The sequence below is a fragment of the Bos mutus genome, chromosome 20, assembly GCF_027580195.1.
Source record: "Bos mutus isolate GX-2022 chromosome 20, NWIPB_WYAK_1.1, whole genome shotgun sequence".
Classification (NCBI taxonomy): Eukaryota; Metazoa; Chordata; class Mammalia; order Artiodactyla; family Bovidae; genus Bos; species Bos mutus.
In genome coordinates, this window is record NC_091636.1 from 70,991,230 (window position 1) to 71,007,625 (window position 16,396).

Below are 16,396 nucleotides of genomic sequence, written 5' to 3' on the forward strand. Positions count from 1 at the left end.
TTAATAAACTTTCTGGAATAACTGCTGGCTCACGTGTGGCTGTCAGGAGCAGTTCCGAGCACCCATGGGCCCCCACTAGGCACCCTGCAGGCATCTACCAGCATCACGGCTGACGCAGTGGACACGGCCATCCCAGGAGGGGCCCTGTCCCTCATGTGGCCGCACCCCCGACGGCCTGCTTCTGCTCTCCCTCCCCGGAGAGGGACGTTGTGTAAGCGGTGTGAGCTGGGCTACAGGCCTTGGTCTCTGGAGACCCGCCTGGCGGGTGGTTATATGGCCTGTGGGGTGCTGTGTCCCCCATGCACTGACCAGGGTGGCCGTGAGGAAGAGCTGCAATGAACATCTGCAACGGGATTTTGCGTGGACATGGGTGAATGCCCAAGTAGGGCTGCCAGGACAGCTGCTATGTTTACTTTTAAGCCAGTTATTTTCCAAAGATGTCCAGACCTCTCAGATGGTCTGAATGTGACCTTTCCACCTGGCTCCCAGTGCTCCCCTTCTGTCTGGCTCCCGGTGCTCCACTTCCAGCTGGCTCACAGTGCTCCTCTGCAGAGGATGTCCAGATGAGTTCCAGAAGACCTCCCCTCCCCTGGCCTTCGCCAGCCCCTAGCCCAGGAATCCTTGCCAGTGTGAGCCCACTATGAGCTGTGGTGGGGTGGCGACCTGCGTCCCCAAGGGGTTCCCTGGGAGGGTGGCAGGGTGGGGTGATGCCAGGCATGGGGAAGGGCTTGGCCAGGCTCAGGGGGTATGTGAGCCCTTCCCTCAGCTCGGGTTCCCTCTGTCTGGGGGCTGGAGCCGTGACGAGCCAACACGGTGGGTTCAGCTGAGGCTTCCCCCTGGACCCTTGCCCCCACCACCCAGCAGACGCCTCCACCAGGACAGGACCGGGCCCCTTATCCATAATCTCACTTTCCTTGGACACTCCTCTCTCAGCCGGGCTGCATGGTCCCAAACACGGGGCCCCGGAAGCAGGTCCCGCTGAGGAAGGGCGACTCAGATGGAAAGGCATGGGAGAGGAAAGACAGTGGCGAGGCCAGGCCTCTCCCTGTGCCCCGGCCCAGGGGCCTCACCAGTAGCCCCCACGTGAGGGCACTTCGCTGGGAGCCTGGGGCAATGGTGGGGGGCGGGGGCCCTCCATGCACGCAGCAGACCTGCAGTCCTGCACCAGCCCCTCAAGGCTGGGGCTCGTCTGTCTCTCATTTAGACAACACTTAGGCCAAGACTATGAAAGAGTGATTTATTCACACAGGCACACACGACACCCACAAAACCCAAATTTCTAACAATTTGCAAAACATCAAGTCTGTGAAAGAACCCGTCACCAAGAGACAAAGACGGCCCAGCCCCACCCAGGTCACGTCTGGGAGTGTGTCTCCCCTCCACGCACCCTGGGGGTGGGGTCCCTGCCCAGGTCACGTCTGGGAGTGTGTCTCCCCTCCACATACCCTGGGGGTGGGGTGGGGCGGGGTGTATCTAAGGGGTCCTGAGCAGTTTTCCCAACAGGGTCGGACAGCTCTGGGAGTAGAGGAGGTGGATGCCAAGGATGCTGGTCAGGAGTCTCCCACCCACCACTCGGCCCCCTGGTCCTGCACGGAGAATCCTTGCAAAGTCCAGTTCAACATAAACTTGCAGACTCTTGCATGGAAAGTGGAGGTGACTGGTTCTTGGAAACAAACACCCAAGTTCACGTAACTTTGGAGGAGGCTGGATGTGGCATCCCGTCCCCGCACCGACGCCGGCTTCACTGAGCAGCAACAGCTGGACAGTCCCCCTGCCCTCACGGTCCCCGACGTCGCTCGGGACGCACGGGCAGTCCTCCACCTCGGTGGCCAAGGCCGAGTTATCCTACAACCCGTCTTTTCCAACATCTGGCTAAATATTCATGCAGTTAATGTCCTCTCAAGAATGTACCAAGTGTGGGGGGGTCTGCCTTAAGTCACCCGAGCTGAGTTTTATTTAACTGCTCATCTATTGCTGGCAGCCACATGCAGGGATTAAGCAGATCAGCCTTCAGATCACACCCGGGTGTGGCCAAGACTCTGTCGGATGGGTGGGGCCCCACCGGGCCGGCCAAGTTCTGTCGAGCTCACTGGCCTCTTCTGGATGGGCCTGAGAAGGCTGCTCCTGGTCACAGGGTGAAAGCCCCGACCTCACCGCAAGAATCCCAAGGTCGGAGGGGACCTCGAGAGGAAAGGGCAGAGGCACCAAGACAGGCTCCCAGGGGCCGAGGTGAGGGGGGCGTGCGCAGCCGGCCCCACCCCACGGCAGCTCACTCTCTGCGAGTGGGTGGAGGGGGGCCGCCCTCAGCTCCCAGGCCCTCGGGTTGCTGCAAGGCAACACGTGTGTGTGCAAGCAAAGCCACAGGCATGCACGCACACACAGGTACACACACAGCTGTGCACACACACACAAGCATGAGCACACATGCACAACACGTAGATGCATGCACACTGAAACACACTCACACGCGTGCAAATACACTCCCATACTGGCTCACGTATACACCTGCCCACACGTGCTCACATGCACACACACATCCATGTGCACACACACGTGTGTGTAACCACACCAAGAGCATGTCCCTTGTTATGCACCCATGCTTACACACATCCACACGTGTACACATACACTTGCACATGTATATACACTCACATATGCACACATACACACGCAGGGACATACCCACACACGGTAGATACCTTCTCACACTTGCACACTCACATAAACAACACACACACACACGCCCATGTATACACGCTCCCACACATGCACCCTCACATAATACACACACGTGCACACACGTGCAGCCCACTCCCTCCTCAGACACCACCCCCACCCCACGGGCTGGGCTGCCTAGGACCACAGGCCACCGTTCACTGAGGCCGCGGACAGTGAGCTGACGAGCGCCCGCTGGTCCCCTCGCCTCTGGAAGTGGTTCCTGATGAGCTTGTAGATGGCGAAGCCGGGGATGACCAGGCAGGGGACCCCAGCAACCAGGACCACCACGGCGTACACCCAGCCTGGGTACTTGATTTCCCTGGATTTGGGAAATTCCTCCTGGAGAGAGAGTGGCCTCAGGTGAGCAAACCAGGCAGCCGGGGTCTCACTCAGGGCAACGAGCCCGCCCTTCGTGATTCACTCCTGCCTCTAGAGGGAGGGGGAGCCTGCCCCCACCCACCCACCCTGGAGGCCCAGGACTCACATAGGCTGGGTCCCAAATGTTGTATGTCAGCTCCTCCCTGACCTCGATCACGAAGAAGAACAGGAAGATGGCCAGCATAAGCAGGGGGCTCACCACTCTCCACGTGACCTGCCAGAAGATGTTGGGCTTGTGGCCGATCATGAACTCGATGTCCCTGTTGAACCTGGAAGCAGAGGCCGAGGGGCTGTTAGTCCCCAGAAGGCAGAGGGTGGCAGCCTCTCCACGCCTGGAGAGACGGTCTCTCCTCTGTGATGCTGCACTCTGACCTCTCACATCCTTCTTGGCAGACACGCCTTCTCTGGGAAGCCCCACCATCCCGCAGTGCTAGTGCCAGGCTAGACGTGTGGACTCTAGTCAGAGGCCACGTCCTCCTCGGGCCCAGGCTGACACTGATGTGAAGGGCGGATCAGAGCTGCTGGGACCGAGGAGGGGAGCTGTCCGGCTCCCTGTCTCAGTCTCCTTGGCAGGGCAGGTGCTCTGACCCTGGGCAGCCTCACCAGCACTCTTAGAGGTGCAGCGCTGGGGGTCTTGACAGGGTCCCCTGCATGGGCTTGTGCATTTAATCTTAATTGATTTCACCAGATCGTTTATGGAGTGGTGGTGAGTCCAAGTCCGGTGCCAATCCGTGATGCCCTGAATGACTGGCCAAGGGACGGCTGACCCTGCCACACTTGCCCACTTGTCTTTGCCTGAGCCTCTGTCTGGCAGAGGAGCCCTGCTCAGACCCCTGGGGGCAGGCCTGGCAGTGCAGTGGGAACTGGAGTAAAACACCAGCTTCCTCCCTCCTCCAGGCAGGGTCCTGGGGAAGCCCCATCGACCCACAGCAAACGCCTGTGCACCATCCTGCCTTCTCCCATTCGCCCCGAGACTGGGCTGCCTCCTGCTGCGGCTGCCAGCGCCCTTCCCGAGGCCTGGGGGCATCTGGACGCCGCAGAGGGCGGGGTCTGCAACCCCCGTGAGCTCCATGGCCTCTCCGTTGCCCTCCCAGGCTCAGGCCATCTCCACCCCACACCAGACAGAAGAGACACCTGCGCGGCCCTGCGCACCCCCTACCATGGGGTTCCCCGCCCCCGGCCCCTACCTGTCCACGCCGTACACATAGACGACGGAGAACATCTCGAAGAAGGCGATGACGAGCAGGGGGATGGAGCCCGCATAGCTGTCCAGGAGAGACAGCCAGTACTGGCCGGAGTTCAGTGTGAAAATGAAGGCGATGAGGTACATCCCCAAGCAGATGAGGCCTATGGCGGCAGAGGGTGGGGTGCCGTCACGGGCGTCTGCCCCATGCCTGCCGCAGTCTCCCTCTGGCGGCTGCGCCATGGCCTCGACCCCGCCCACAGGCCCCGCCCATAGACCCACAGACCCCGCCCACGGACCCACAGGCCCCGCCCATAGACCCACGGGCCACACCCACATTGCCCACAGCCCCCACCCACAATCTCCACAGGCCCCGCCCACCTGTAAGCAGCTCCTTGGGCCACTTCTTGGGGATGACTTTGAGGTCCTGCAGGGGCACGACCACACCCTCCATGTTGCCGAACATGGACGACAGGCCCAGGCAGAAGAGCATGATGAAGAAGAGGACGGACCAGAGGGGCGCCACCGGCATCTTGGTGATGGCCTCGGTGAAGACGATGAAGGCCAGCCCGGTGCCCTCCACGCCCTGCAGGGCGGCAGGCGAGTCACCCAGGGCCCTCCGAGGTGCCCACTGGCCGGTCTGGCCCTGACACTGGACGGCTCTGCATCCGCCAGGCCGGCACCCACACCGTCATGGATGATGCAGGCCATTCTGTGGAGTGACTGCAGCTCTTGTCTTTTAGCTCTAGGTGTATTTTAAAAGGCTGAACTGGTTATATTGCTGGGAAGTTGACCACATTGTCTGGCGGTGGTTGGGGGCCCATGCAGCCCAGACAGAAACATTGGGCAGACGGGCGTGGACTGCCATCTGGTCGCCGGTGGGTGCCCCCACCCCGCCCATAGCCGAGGCCATCACGCAAACCGACTTCAGCGGGCCTGAGCAAGAGCCGAAACAGAGCCCCTGGACGTGCGCCCACCAGCGCTCAGAGTGGCCCGTGGGGCAGGCAGTGCCATAAACGTGCTTGTGGGTGCGTAAGGATGACACTCTGCACGGAGTGGCCCACGCAGGTAAGTGAGGCCTCGGGCACTGGGCCCCCTTCTCGAGGCTCAGGGTTCCCGGGGGTTGAACCTCCGCAGAGAGCCCTGAGCTCAGAGGGGCTGAATGAGGAGCCAGTGGATCTGGCGGGATCCTGCAGGGCCCATGGCACCGTCACGGCATCTGCACACATTCCTGGGGCACAAGGACTCAGAGAGCCATGGGGAGGTTGCAGGGGGTCGTCACAGCACTATGGAGCCCACATCGCAGAGGAGCAGTCCGGGAGGTCTAACGTCCTTGTATCCGTGGGAAAGCAGAAGCCCGTCAGCACTGCCCAGGGCTGGGGGGCGGGCGCTTCCAGCTGAAGGGAAACTACCAGGGGGGCAGGAGGGCATAAAACGACTGCGTAAACTTACTAACCCCCCACAAACTGAGCTTCCAGGCGAGAACTGGCACCTTGAGAAGGTCACTTTTTAAAAGGAAGGGGGATTGAGACTCGTGGTCCCTGTGACGTTCCCCAGGGACAGCCAAGTTGGGAGGACCCTCTGCTGTGTCCACTCCTGGCAAGATGGCGCTGTCGCTGGAGAAGCAGTGCCAGGCCCTCAAAAATGCTCAACACACCCCCGAAATGTTGTGTGGCTCCCAATAAGAGAATTGCAAAGCTAAGATTAGTAGATGCCGGCCTACGAGCAATCACAGCAGATGTCGCTCGTCCTGGGGGCCGGCACTTGAGCTTGTGAGCATCAGGGAGGGACTCCCGGGAGCCTGATGGCCACCGGTGATTTCAGAAGGACGGTGACAGTGACTCCGACCTTTGTGTAGGAGAAATTCCAGTAAAAGTGGGCCATGGGGTGTTTCTGTGTGTTTGGTACAAGGCCACGGGAGAGGTCAGGCCCACGGAGGGCATCTCACGGTCTCACATGCGGGGCCCATGGCCCAGTAGATGCTGGTGCCCTAGAGCCAGTGCCCGGACCCTGCGGGGCAGGATAGCCAGGGTGGGCGGCCGTGTGGCACGGGGCAGGTTTGTCCAAACTGGACTCCCAGGGGAGGCTCGGTGTCCACCCAAGGTGCCCGCTGCCCTGGCCCTACCTGTGAGAGGAAGGCATCCATGTCGCAGGTCTGGAACTTGAGCCTGGCGTAGGCCGCGGGGTCGGAGGCGTTGCACCACCGCTGCATCTCAGCAAAGTTCTCCTGCGTCACGTTGCCTTCGGGCAGGTCGAACCCGTTGATAAGCGTCAGGATGTTCCTGGAAAGAGAGCGAGGCTGACACCAGTCCGGGTGGGCTCCTCGGAGGTGGAGGCCCCCGCAGCTGTCGGGGCACCCGCGGGCCACTCACGTGCTGAAGCAGTCGTCGTAACGTTCGGTGGCGCGGAAGCCAATGATGGAGTAGACCACGGTGGCCGCATACACGGACGTGAAGCCGTTGATCACAGACACGATGACCGAGTCCATCTCGCAGTTGTTGCTGTGGACAGAAGCGGCGTCGGTGAGGACAGGCCAGGGGGCGCGGTGTCCACACGGCCAGCCCACGTCGGCACAGGTGGGCAGAGCTGCGTCTTGGGCCAGCCGGACAGGCTGAGCCGCCGCTGGGCAGGGAGGGGGGAGGGCTCACCGGGCACCAGGTGATGGCCCCCATGCCTGCTGCAGCCTGCAGGCTCCTCGGTGCCCCCATGCCCTGGGGACCCTGGAGCTGGGGCTGAAGACGCTGGTGTTCAGGTCCCTGCTCGGCCAGCGTCTGCTCTGGGCTCAGGAGGTGGCGCATCAGCCCTACTCGCACACGACAGCCTGGACCTTCCAACCACCAGCCACAGAGGCCTCAAAGAGGCAGCCTGGGCCGGGTGGCCCCATCCCCAGGCCTGGACGCCTCCCTCCCTCTCCTTACCCCCTCTCTGCCCCCACAGACGCTGCCCCCCAGCCCACCCCAGGCCTTCATGGCTGAGGACACCCCATCTCCAGCCACCTCGACACCTAAAGCCTCCCTCAGCTCGGTGCATGACCCCTGACCTCCCATCCGCTGAGGCACCATCCTTCCAGGTGCCTCTGTCAAGAACCCCAGGGAAACGCAAATCCGACCCCAGTGAGGGCCTTCCCTGGTGGTGCAGTGGGTGGGAGCCTGCCTGCCAGCGCAGGGGGACACAGGTTTGATTCCTGGTCTGGGAAGATCCTGCAGGTCGCAGAGCAACCAAGCCCGTGGACCGCAAGAGAGGACACTTCGCTGCAACTGGGGAGAACCCGCAAAGCAAGGAAGACTCACGGCGGGCAAAGAAGAAACAGCTACTGAAAACAAACACGTAGCTCAGTGAGCGGCCACACCCTCCCCTGCGGCCGGAACCCAAGCATCTGAGAGTGACAGGCGCGGACGAGGGCGGGAGGACCCAGCGCTCCCACATGCCCTACAGGGACTGCAGAGGGGAAGCGGCTCCTCAGACGGTTAGACCTGGAGCCACCGCGAAGCCCAGGGCCCCCCGCCTCGGGGCACACGCGCGGGGAACGAAAACAGGTGCTCACGGAGCTGGAGCACAGACGTTCTCAGCAGCCAGAGAGCGGGCGTGGCCCAGCGAGGCCCGGCTGCAGGCCAAGGACGCCCCGGCCTCGGGGGAGAGACGGACACGCAGGCCAAGGACGCCCCGGCCTCGGGGGAGAGACGGACACGCAGGCCAAGGATGCCCCGACCTCGGGAGAGAGACGGACACGCAGGCCAAGGACGCCCCGGCCTCTGGGGAGAGACGGACCTGCAGGCCAAGGACGCCCCGGCCTCGGGGGAGAGACGGACATGCAGGCCAAGGACGCCCCGGCCTCGGGGGAGAGACGGACACGCAGGCCAAGGACGCCCCGGCCTCGGGAGAGAGACGGACACGCAGACCAAGGCACGGGGGGCCGGGGGCCGGCTGCAGCCGCTCCCCACAGCTCCTGAGAACGCCTTCAGCTGGGAGCCGGCCTGCCTGCCTCCAGCCCCACCATCCCTGATCCGGGAGACTCGGAGCCTCAGCTCTGGCGAGTGCCCACCCACCTCCAGCCTCACAGCTGGTCGGAGGGGGAGACTGGGGCTCTGCGCGTCAGGTGCCTGGAGGAGCAGCCCCTCGCCCCCATGGGACCCCCATCCAGCATACTCACTGGACAGGGTTGTAGCTGGAGAAGGAAATGAGGCCCCCGAAGGCCAGGGAGAAAGAGTAGAAGACTTGGGCCCCCGCGTCCAGCCAGGTGACCGGGTTGGCCAGCTCCGTAACCTGCGGCCAAACAGAGACCCTCAGCCGCGCACCACGGGATGTGGGGGCTCCCAGGAGGGGCGTCCAAGGAGGGGACAGGAGCCGGGAGGCCAGGTGACACCTGAGGCCACCAAGTAGAGGCCAGAGGGAAACGACCCTAAGGCGACAGCTGGTGGCCCTCTGCCCTGAGCCACACGCGATCTGGCATGCGCTGCCCTCACAGGCCCGGCCGGTGTCCAGGGACCAACGGGGTCTCGGAGCCCGGGGTGGGCGGGAAGCCCAGACTCACATTGGGCGTGAAAAGGAAGACGATGCCGTTGGTGGCTCCCTTCAGCGTCAGGCCCCGGATGAGAAAGATGGTCAGGACGACGTAGGGCAGCGTGGATGTGATGTACACGGCCTGGGGGAGGCGGCAGCTGTTGGGGGGCAGGGCTGGGGGCCCACCGCGAGGCGGAGGGCTGAGCCCCGGACCGTGCCCCCTCCTCCCGCACCCTGGGCCCCGCCTCCCCCTCTGGTCTCCGTGTCCTCTCGTCACCACGGTCACTGTTTAGCTCCCACCACCCAGACGGGCACCACAGTCGCTCCCGCCTGCGGCTTCTGAAGCGTGTGTTTGGGAGCCATCTGGCCCAGCACTGAATCTGGGGCGCTGCCCAGACAGGCGGTGGGCAGGGGCCGAGCCCTGAGAGCTGCTAAAGGGGCCCCCGGTCCCCCAGAGGCCCACAGCCCCGCACCTTCCCTGTGGTCTCGATGCCCCGGATGGTGCACACGTAGAGCACGCTCCAGGCGCATGTCAGGGCCAGCAGGATCCACCACTGCACAGAGCCCGAGTCATCGATGGAGGTGGAGACGTTGAGGGTCTCGCGGTACCAGAAGTAGTCCACAGAGGAGCTGCGGGCACACTCGTCCACGTAACCTGACACCGCACCACACCAGTGAGGGCCACGGAGAGCGTGGGCCCAGGACACTGACAGACGCCAGGACGCACTGCACACGTGCACACACGTGTGCACACCCGCATGGACATACCCAACAGACAGCATCACAGTGAACTCGCACGTGTGTGTGCACACCCCACACAAACATGCACAAATGTACTCACCCGTGTGTGTGCACGCCCACACCCACACACGCGCAACAAACAGCATACAGAACACACTTACACATGTGCACACACCCACACTCAACAGCACGCACCACATACACGAGTGTGCATGCACAGACACACCCAACAGCATGCACAACATACGTGTACATGTGTGCACACTTTAGTGCACTCGTGTGCCCACGAACATACTTGTAGACACACATAAGCATGCACATACCAAACCAAACAGACTTGCATGTATGCTCACGTGCAGACCCGTGCACACACTCGTGCACACAGGGAGCGTGTGCACCGGGCTCTGACTACCTGTCCCCTCCCCCAACCCTGCCCCCGGCAGGCACAGACCCAGGGCTTAGCTGGGCGTCAGTGCCCTGGTCACGGCACGCAGTCATTCAGGAGCTCACCAGTCTTTGGGGTCTCACGCCAGAGCCCACACTGGGTGGCTTGTTCAGCCTCACACACTCTCTCTGCTCGAGACCCAGCAGCCCAGGGTCCTGGTTGCCCCCCGGGCTCAGGGAGCCCAGTGAGACCCTGCCAAGGCAGGAGTGGTCTAGTCCTGGCAGACCCTCCTACCTCACCCCTGCCCACATCCCCTGCAGGGCCCTGGGTGCAGCAGGGAGGCCATGCCCCTTTCTGTGCTCGCGTTTTTGCTAAACTTGGGCGACAACCACGTGGATGTTAGAGATTCGGGAGACGCTGCTCACGGACCAGCTCCGCCCCCACCAGCCCACCCAGGGCTCACCTGTCTGGTTGGCATTGAGCGGACACTGGCTCCAGGGCAGGGGCTCCTGGAAGGAGTTGAAGAAGTACCACATGACCCAGGCGATGATGGTGTTGTAATAGAGGCCCACCATGAAGGACACGAACATGGACGCGATGCCTGGGGGGAGAGGGGACGTCAGTGCTGGGGCGGGGTGTCACTGCTGAAGTGGGGGGTCACTGCTAGGATGGGAGGTCCCTGCTGGAGTGGAGGTAGTGCTCGGGTGGGGGAGTCACTGCTAGGGTGGGGGTCACTGCTGGGGTGGGGGCGATGGCTAGGGTGGCAGTCACTGCTGGGATGGGTGATCACTGCTGAAGTGGGGTTCACTGCTAGGGTGAGGGCAATGCTGGAGTGGAGGGTCACTTCTGGAGGCGGGGGTCACTTCTAGGATGGGGGGTCACTGCTGGAGTGGGGGTCACTTCTGGGGAGGGGGTCATGGCTGGGATGGGGGCACTGCTGGAGTATGGGGGTGCCGGGGTGGGGATAACAACTAGGGTGGGCAGTCGCTGCAGGGGAGGGGATCACTGCTGGGATGGGGGTGCTGGTCACTGGAAGGGGGTCACTGTGGAATGAAGGGTCAGTGCTGGAGTGAAGGCAATCTCTGGGGGGCCCTCTTGGCCCACTGAGTGTGGGTGAACAAAAGGGTCCCTGACCTCAGGAAGGCGCCCCCACTGTCAGTGTCCCTCCTAGTGCCTGCTCTGGGCAGGAAGTGGGGGGCTCTGCTCTCCCCCTGTATCTGCCCCCACTGGACCTTGTGTTCCCTGGGGACCCAGGACAGCCTCTCCAGCCCATACCATCCCCCCCACAACAGAGTCTAAGGAAGGGGTGGCAACAGCCTCAGGGTGGAAGCTGTGGAGCCCGGGCCGTCTCCTCCCCGAAAGGTAGAGGGAAGAGAGGGCAGCGTGTGCTGCCAGCCCGGACCCCAGGCTGAGCCTGGGCATGGACGCACCTACGCCCTTGAGGGCCGGGTGGATGGCGCTCCAGACGCCCACGCTGCCCTTGCGCAGCCGCTGCCCGATGGCGAACTCCAGGTGCAGTAGCGGGATCCCCTCCAGGACCAGCAGGATGAGGAATGGAATCATGAACGCTCCTGCGGGGGCCGGGGAGGCATGGTCAGGGCGGTCACGTGACTAAGGACGTCGCCCTTGACCACGCCCTTGACGGTCATCGAGTCATTTACAGGGGGGCTTGTGCCTTCTCCTCGAGGTGGCCGGCTCATCCACGGTCCCCACAGGATGCTGCCTGCCCCCTAGTCCCTGGAGCGCTAGGCTGGCATTCGCCTGTGGGAGGAGTCCAGGGAGGGGCACGCGCCAGGGTAGGCCCCCTGGGGGTGTGGGCCCACAGCATCCGCACTGGAAGGTGGGGAAGGAGTAAAGGCCAGGAGCTCAGAAGCCGGCCCAGACCCCGCGCAGAAAGGGGTCTGCATCTGAGCTCTGGGGACCCCACTCTGGGCCAGGGAGCAGTTGGACCTGGGGTCTGTGTCCGCCCTCGCTGATGGGTCCCAGGGCCTGGCCTGGCCCCAAGCAGGGGCCCCGTGAACACCTGCCTTCATGGTGCTTGTGGGCCCACCATCCCAGAGCCCTGAAGGGGTGAGCCCCCTCCTGCTGCTCCATCCTCGGCCCCAGTCCGTGGTTTTACCAGCTGCCCGGGCTCCTCCCCCTGACCCGGGCTCTGGGGGAACCAGGGGGGAGGCAGCCTGTCCAATGCACCTGGCCTGGCCCCGTGCTGAGCCGAGTGCAGGCCTGCTGATATTAGCACGGCCGCAGTTACCAAAGGTCCCCGGCTCTAGTCGGCAGGCAGCTCGGGAGCTGAAACTGGCCGATAAGGATTGGAAACACCTGCTTCAGGGCTTAAGAGTGTGTTCAGGTCCAGTCTGAGGGGGACCTCGTGGTCGGGCTCCCTGGTTACCGGGACCGCCAGCACTGGCCTGGGACGCCCGCCCTAAGGTCCCTGCTCTGTCCTGGGGTCCCGCGTGGCCTGCCGTGGGCTGAGGTCCCCCGCTCTGTCCCGGGGTCTGGTGCAGCCTGCCGAGGAGTGAGGTACCCCCTCGCCCCAGTTTGTGCAGCCCCGTCTCCCCGCCCTCCTCTGCTCGCCTCCACCTCCCGACACACACGCTCTCTGCTCCCCCTCAAAGGGCTTAGATCCTTCACTTGTACCCGCTTCTCTCCCAGATGCCAGCCAGGCCGCAGCCTTCCCACCATGGCCTCCTGGGCAGTGTGAGTGTCAGACCTGAGCCTGAGGTCCCCACTGGTGAGGCTCTGTGTATACATGTGTGTACGTGTGTGTGAATCCATGTGTACGTGCACGTGCCTATCCACACGTGTGTGTGTATCCACGTGTATGTGACTGAGTGCGTGTATGTGAGCACGTGGGTGCCTCCACATGTATCCAGACACTTGGTGTAAGCGTGACATGTGTGTACGAGTGTGCACGTGTGTCCTTGTGTATGTATGGGCGTGCATGGGTGTGCACAGGTAAAAGTGAGTGTGTGTAGGTGTGTTTGAGTGTGTCCACGTGTACTCTTACGCCTGAGTGTGCGTGTGTGTGTGTTGAGGGGAACCTGGAGCACATGGCAGGGGGCTCCCGGTCTCTGCGCCCAGCTCCCCTCTTGGCTCCTGGGCTAATTCCTCGGCCTTTTCTCCTTCTCCTCCTCCGTCTGCCTCTGGGCCCCAGGGCCAGCGGCACTTTCTCCTACCCGTGGACTGGCCTCAGTCCCCACGCCAGGAAGCTGCAGGGCCACTGGCCGCCCACCGGGGGCTCCAGGCACAAGCTTCTTCCAGGGCCGGTGCTGTGTGGGGCGGGGGGCAGTGTGCCGAGGGTCAGCAGGCGAGGGTGTGGGCTGGGACGCAAGGAAAGTCACCAGGAATGGGCCCCCCCAGGCCAGACCCCTCGATGGAGGGGAGCCAGCAGCCTGGGGTCTGGGGCTCGGCCAGCTGCGGGCTCAGCGCCCGTCCCTCTGTCCGTGGAGGGAAAGGTGAAGTAAGGTTTGCCTCTCTGAGGTTCTCAGGAGCTGGATTTGAAAACCTGTGGGGCAAAACCACCAAGAAGAAAACAAGCTCCCCATCCTGTCCCTTCCTCTCATGATGCCACTTTTCCCCCGGGACTCCCTGCCCCTTCACCACCATTGGGAAACCCTATGCATCCTTGAAAACCCCACTCAGACAGCCCCTCCTCCAGGAAGCCTCCCCTGCTCCCCATGATCCTGGCACCTACAGCAGCCCCCCAGCCACCCCCACAAGCTCCTCCAGGACCGGAGGCTCAGCTTCTACAGAGGCAGGGAGGGTGGGGCCAGGGCACGTCCACTGCAGCCCCCAAAGGTGGGCTGGGCCCAGCGAGCCCTCCATGTCCCCACACGTGAGGCCCGCCTGGTGGGCACCCCCAGCCCTGGCAGCACAGAGCGGAGGCCCCTCCCCTCCCCAGGGATGGGCGGCTCTTGGCTCCCTTTTGGGGTTGGGTCCTCCGTTTGTGAACTGACCCCTCTGCTGTGGGGCGGGAATGGGGGTGTCAAACAGAGGGGCGGGGCGGGCTGCAGGTCTTAGGAGGCAGGAAAGCCAGAGCGCCCGGCGGCCAGCGGGTTCCAAAGGTCCCGGGAGATGAGAGTGGAGACCATCAGCTCCAGGAAGGACGTGTGTGCAGAGAGATGCCGGGGCAGAAGTTCCAGGAACTCAGGAAGCGAGGCAGGGGAGGGGAGGGGGGCGAGGGCCTCGAGAGCCCCCCGGGGTGCAGGGTCAGGTGGGGCACCATTCCGCCTCGGGGTCTCCAAGGCTTTTGTGACCACAGACCCTCAGCCGCTTATGGGAGGGAAGCCCAGTGGAAACGGAGGCTGCTGCCCGCCCCTCCCCCTGCCCCACAGTGGACAGGAGCCGAGGGGGCCTTCTCGCTCCCATAGCCGGGCTCCCTGGGACACCGCCCGCTTCCCCAGATGCCCTGGAGGGCCGCGGGCCCCTCTTCCACTTCCCCGAAGCGCAGGGGAGGACCGCCACCTGCCCTCGCCCGTGGCCTCCCTGGCACCCCCGCTCCACTGCCGTTGGTCAGGACTCGGGCTGCTAGGCTGTGGAGCTGGCCCTGGGAGGCGGGGGGCAAAGCTGGGTGGCAGGTCCTGCCTCCCCTGGTTCTCCCTGCTGGCGGCCGGGACCCAGTCCTTGCAGGTCTGTGGGGGCTCAGCTGGCCTCCAGGTGACAGGCACCAGGATCGCCCGCACCAGGGGATTCCAGAGCCCGTGGCGCTGCCCAGAGGGCCTGGGGGCGGGGAGGAGGCCTGAGGCTGGCCCAGGGTCTAGAGTCATGACCCCTGGGCCCCAAGCTTCCGAGGGCCCTGCTCAGCGGGGTCCCCGGGGCGGCGCCCAGCCCGTGTGCCCCTGAGCACTCACTGGATGGTCAGAGGGGCGCCGTGCTGGGGGGGACAGAGCTGGGCAAGGAGTGGAGGTGCCCCCAGGTGGGCGCCCCTCCTAGGGCTCTGGAGGGCAGGGTGGGGGCGTCATGCTGGGGTGGACAGAGCCGGGCAGGGAGTGGAGGCACCCCTGGGTGGGCACCCCTCCTGGTGCTCGGGAGGGCAGGGTGGGGGCGCCATGCTGGGGTGGACAGAGCCGGGCAGGGAGTGGAGGCGCCCCCGGGTGGGCACCCCTCCTGGTGCTCAGGAGGGCAGGGTCGGGGCGCCATGCTGGGGGGGACAGAGCTGGGCAAGGAGTGGAGGTGCCCCCAGGTGGGCGCCCCTCCTAGGGCTCGGGAGGGCAGGGTTGGGGTGCCGTGCTGGGGAGGACAGAGCCGGGCGGGGAGTGGAGGCGCCCCCGGGTGGGCACCCCTCCTGGCGCTTGGGAGGGCAGGGTAGGGGCGCCATGCTGGGGTGGACAGAGCCGGGCAGGGAGTGGAGGCACCCCTGGGTGGGCACCCCTCCTGGCTCTCAGGGTCGGAGAGCTGAGCCAGCAGCTGGCCTGCAGACCCCAGCCTCGTCCTCAGAGCGGCGGACCGCAGCGTGCACACTGTCTGCCTGCTGACCGGACTTACAAGCGAGTGTGCAGACCCTGGCACAGTGGCCCGACGGGGCGCTCACCCAGGGACACGGGAAGAAAGGCGCGTGCAGGCCTGGGGGCGGGGCCCAGCGAGGGGCCCAGAGGATGAGAAGGACATCCCTGGTCCGCAGGGGGCCCCACCTCCCTGAGCCCAGGGAGCCAGCAGCCGGTCCTCCTCAAACCCAAGTGAGCTGAGACCTACGCTCCGTCCTGCCCCCAGGCCCGTCCGCGTCCGCCTCCGCCTCACCTCCGGGGGCAAACCTGCCTTTAGGGGCCAGCTCCTTCAGCCTCACAGGCCCGGCTGCCTGTCCGGTGCAGACCCCGGGGGAGTGCAGACGCCGGGGGAGCACGGGAGGGCGGCCAGCCTGCAGGCAGCGGGGCATAGCGCCTGCTCACCACGCTCCCGCTCGCTCGGGGGACCATGATGACCCCATGATCAGGGTCACGCGACGTGCACACAGCTGCTCACGGCCACACGCATAGCAAACACCACAAACGCCCCTGACAGTCAAGCCTAAATCGCGGGTCTTCATCGTGGCTATCTCTACTTTTCTGTATAGACTGTTTTTTTTCCCCATAATATGAAGCTAAAAATAAAGCAAAAGATCATTTACTTTTTTGAATTACGCAAAACTCCTGGAAATGATTGGAGACTAACTAAGCTTTTGCCAAACCAGAACAGATGGGCAGGGGTGGGAGGCCCCCTAAGACCCTCGAAGGCGGGCTCCTCAAGCCACACAGCTGCTCCCCTCCCCACGACTGGGGCTTCGGGAATGGGAGTGTCACCCTGATGAGTCAGCAGCCACACCCGCCTTGGTCTCAGGGATGGTCTCCTGGGCGTGGAGGGCGGGCCACTGGGCTCCCAGCCCATGAGCTGGCTCAGAGGACAGTGGACAGGCCTCCTGAGGGATGGGGGTACCGGGGGCGGGGTCCTGACCCACGTGGGGGCTGCAGCGATCCCCTCCCCCAAGCTGGGGGGCAGTGTGCAGCCAGCAGCATCCT

General features: G+C 64.1%; 1 protein-coding gene across 1 annotated transcript in view; it reads right to left on the reverse strand.

The window, feature by feature from the left end:
• Positions 1-1,364: 1,364 nt before the first annotated feature.
• The window catches only part of SLC6A19 (solute carrier family 6 member 19), a 16,239-nt gene continuing 1,207 nt past the window's right edge, over positions 1,365-16,396 (reverse strand). The window contains exons 2-12 of the mRNA XM_070357853.1: positions 11,336-11,476; positions 10,369-10,506; positions 9,253-9,434; positions 8,811-8,921; positions 8,430-8,542; positions 6,652-6,780; positions 6,405-6,561; positions 4,661-4,865; positions 4,284-4,443; positions 3,203-3,365; positions 1,365-3,057 (exon numbers count right to left, since the gene is read on the reverse strand). Coding sequence (XP_070213954.1) covers positions 2,854-3,057; positions 3,203-3,365; positions 4,284-4,443; positions 4,661-4,865; positions 6,405-6,561; positions 6,652-6,780; positions 8,430-8,542; positions 8,811-8,921; positions 9,253-9,434; positions 10,369-10,506; positions 11,336-11,476 — 1,703 coding nt within the window. The 3' untranslated portion in view covers positions 1,365-2,853. The remainder of the gene's footprint in view (positions 3,058-3,202; positions 3,366-4,283; positions 4,444-4,660; positions 4,866-6,404; positions 6,562-6,651; positions 6,781-8,429; positions 8,543-8,810; positions 8,922-9,252; positions 9,435-10,368; positions 10,507-11,335; positions 11,477-16,396) is intronic.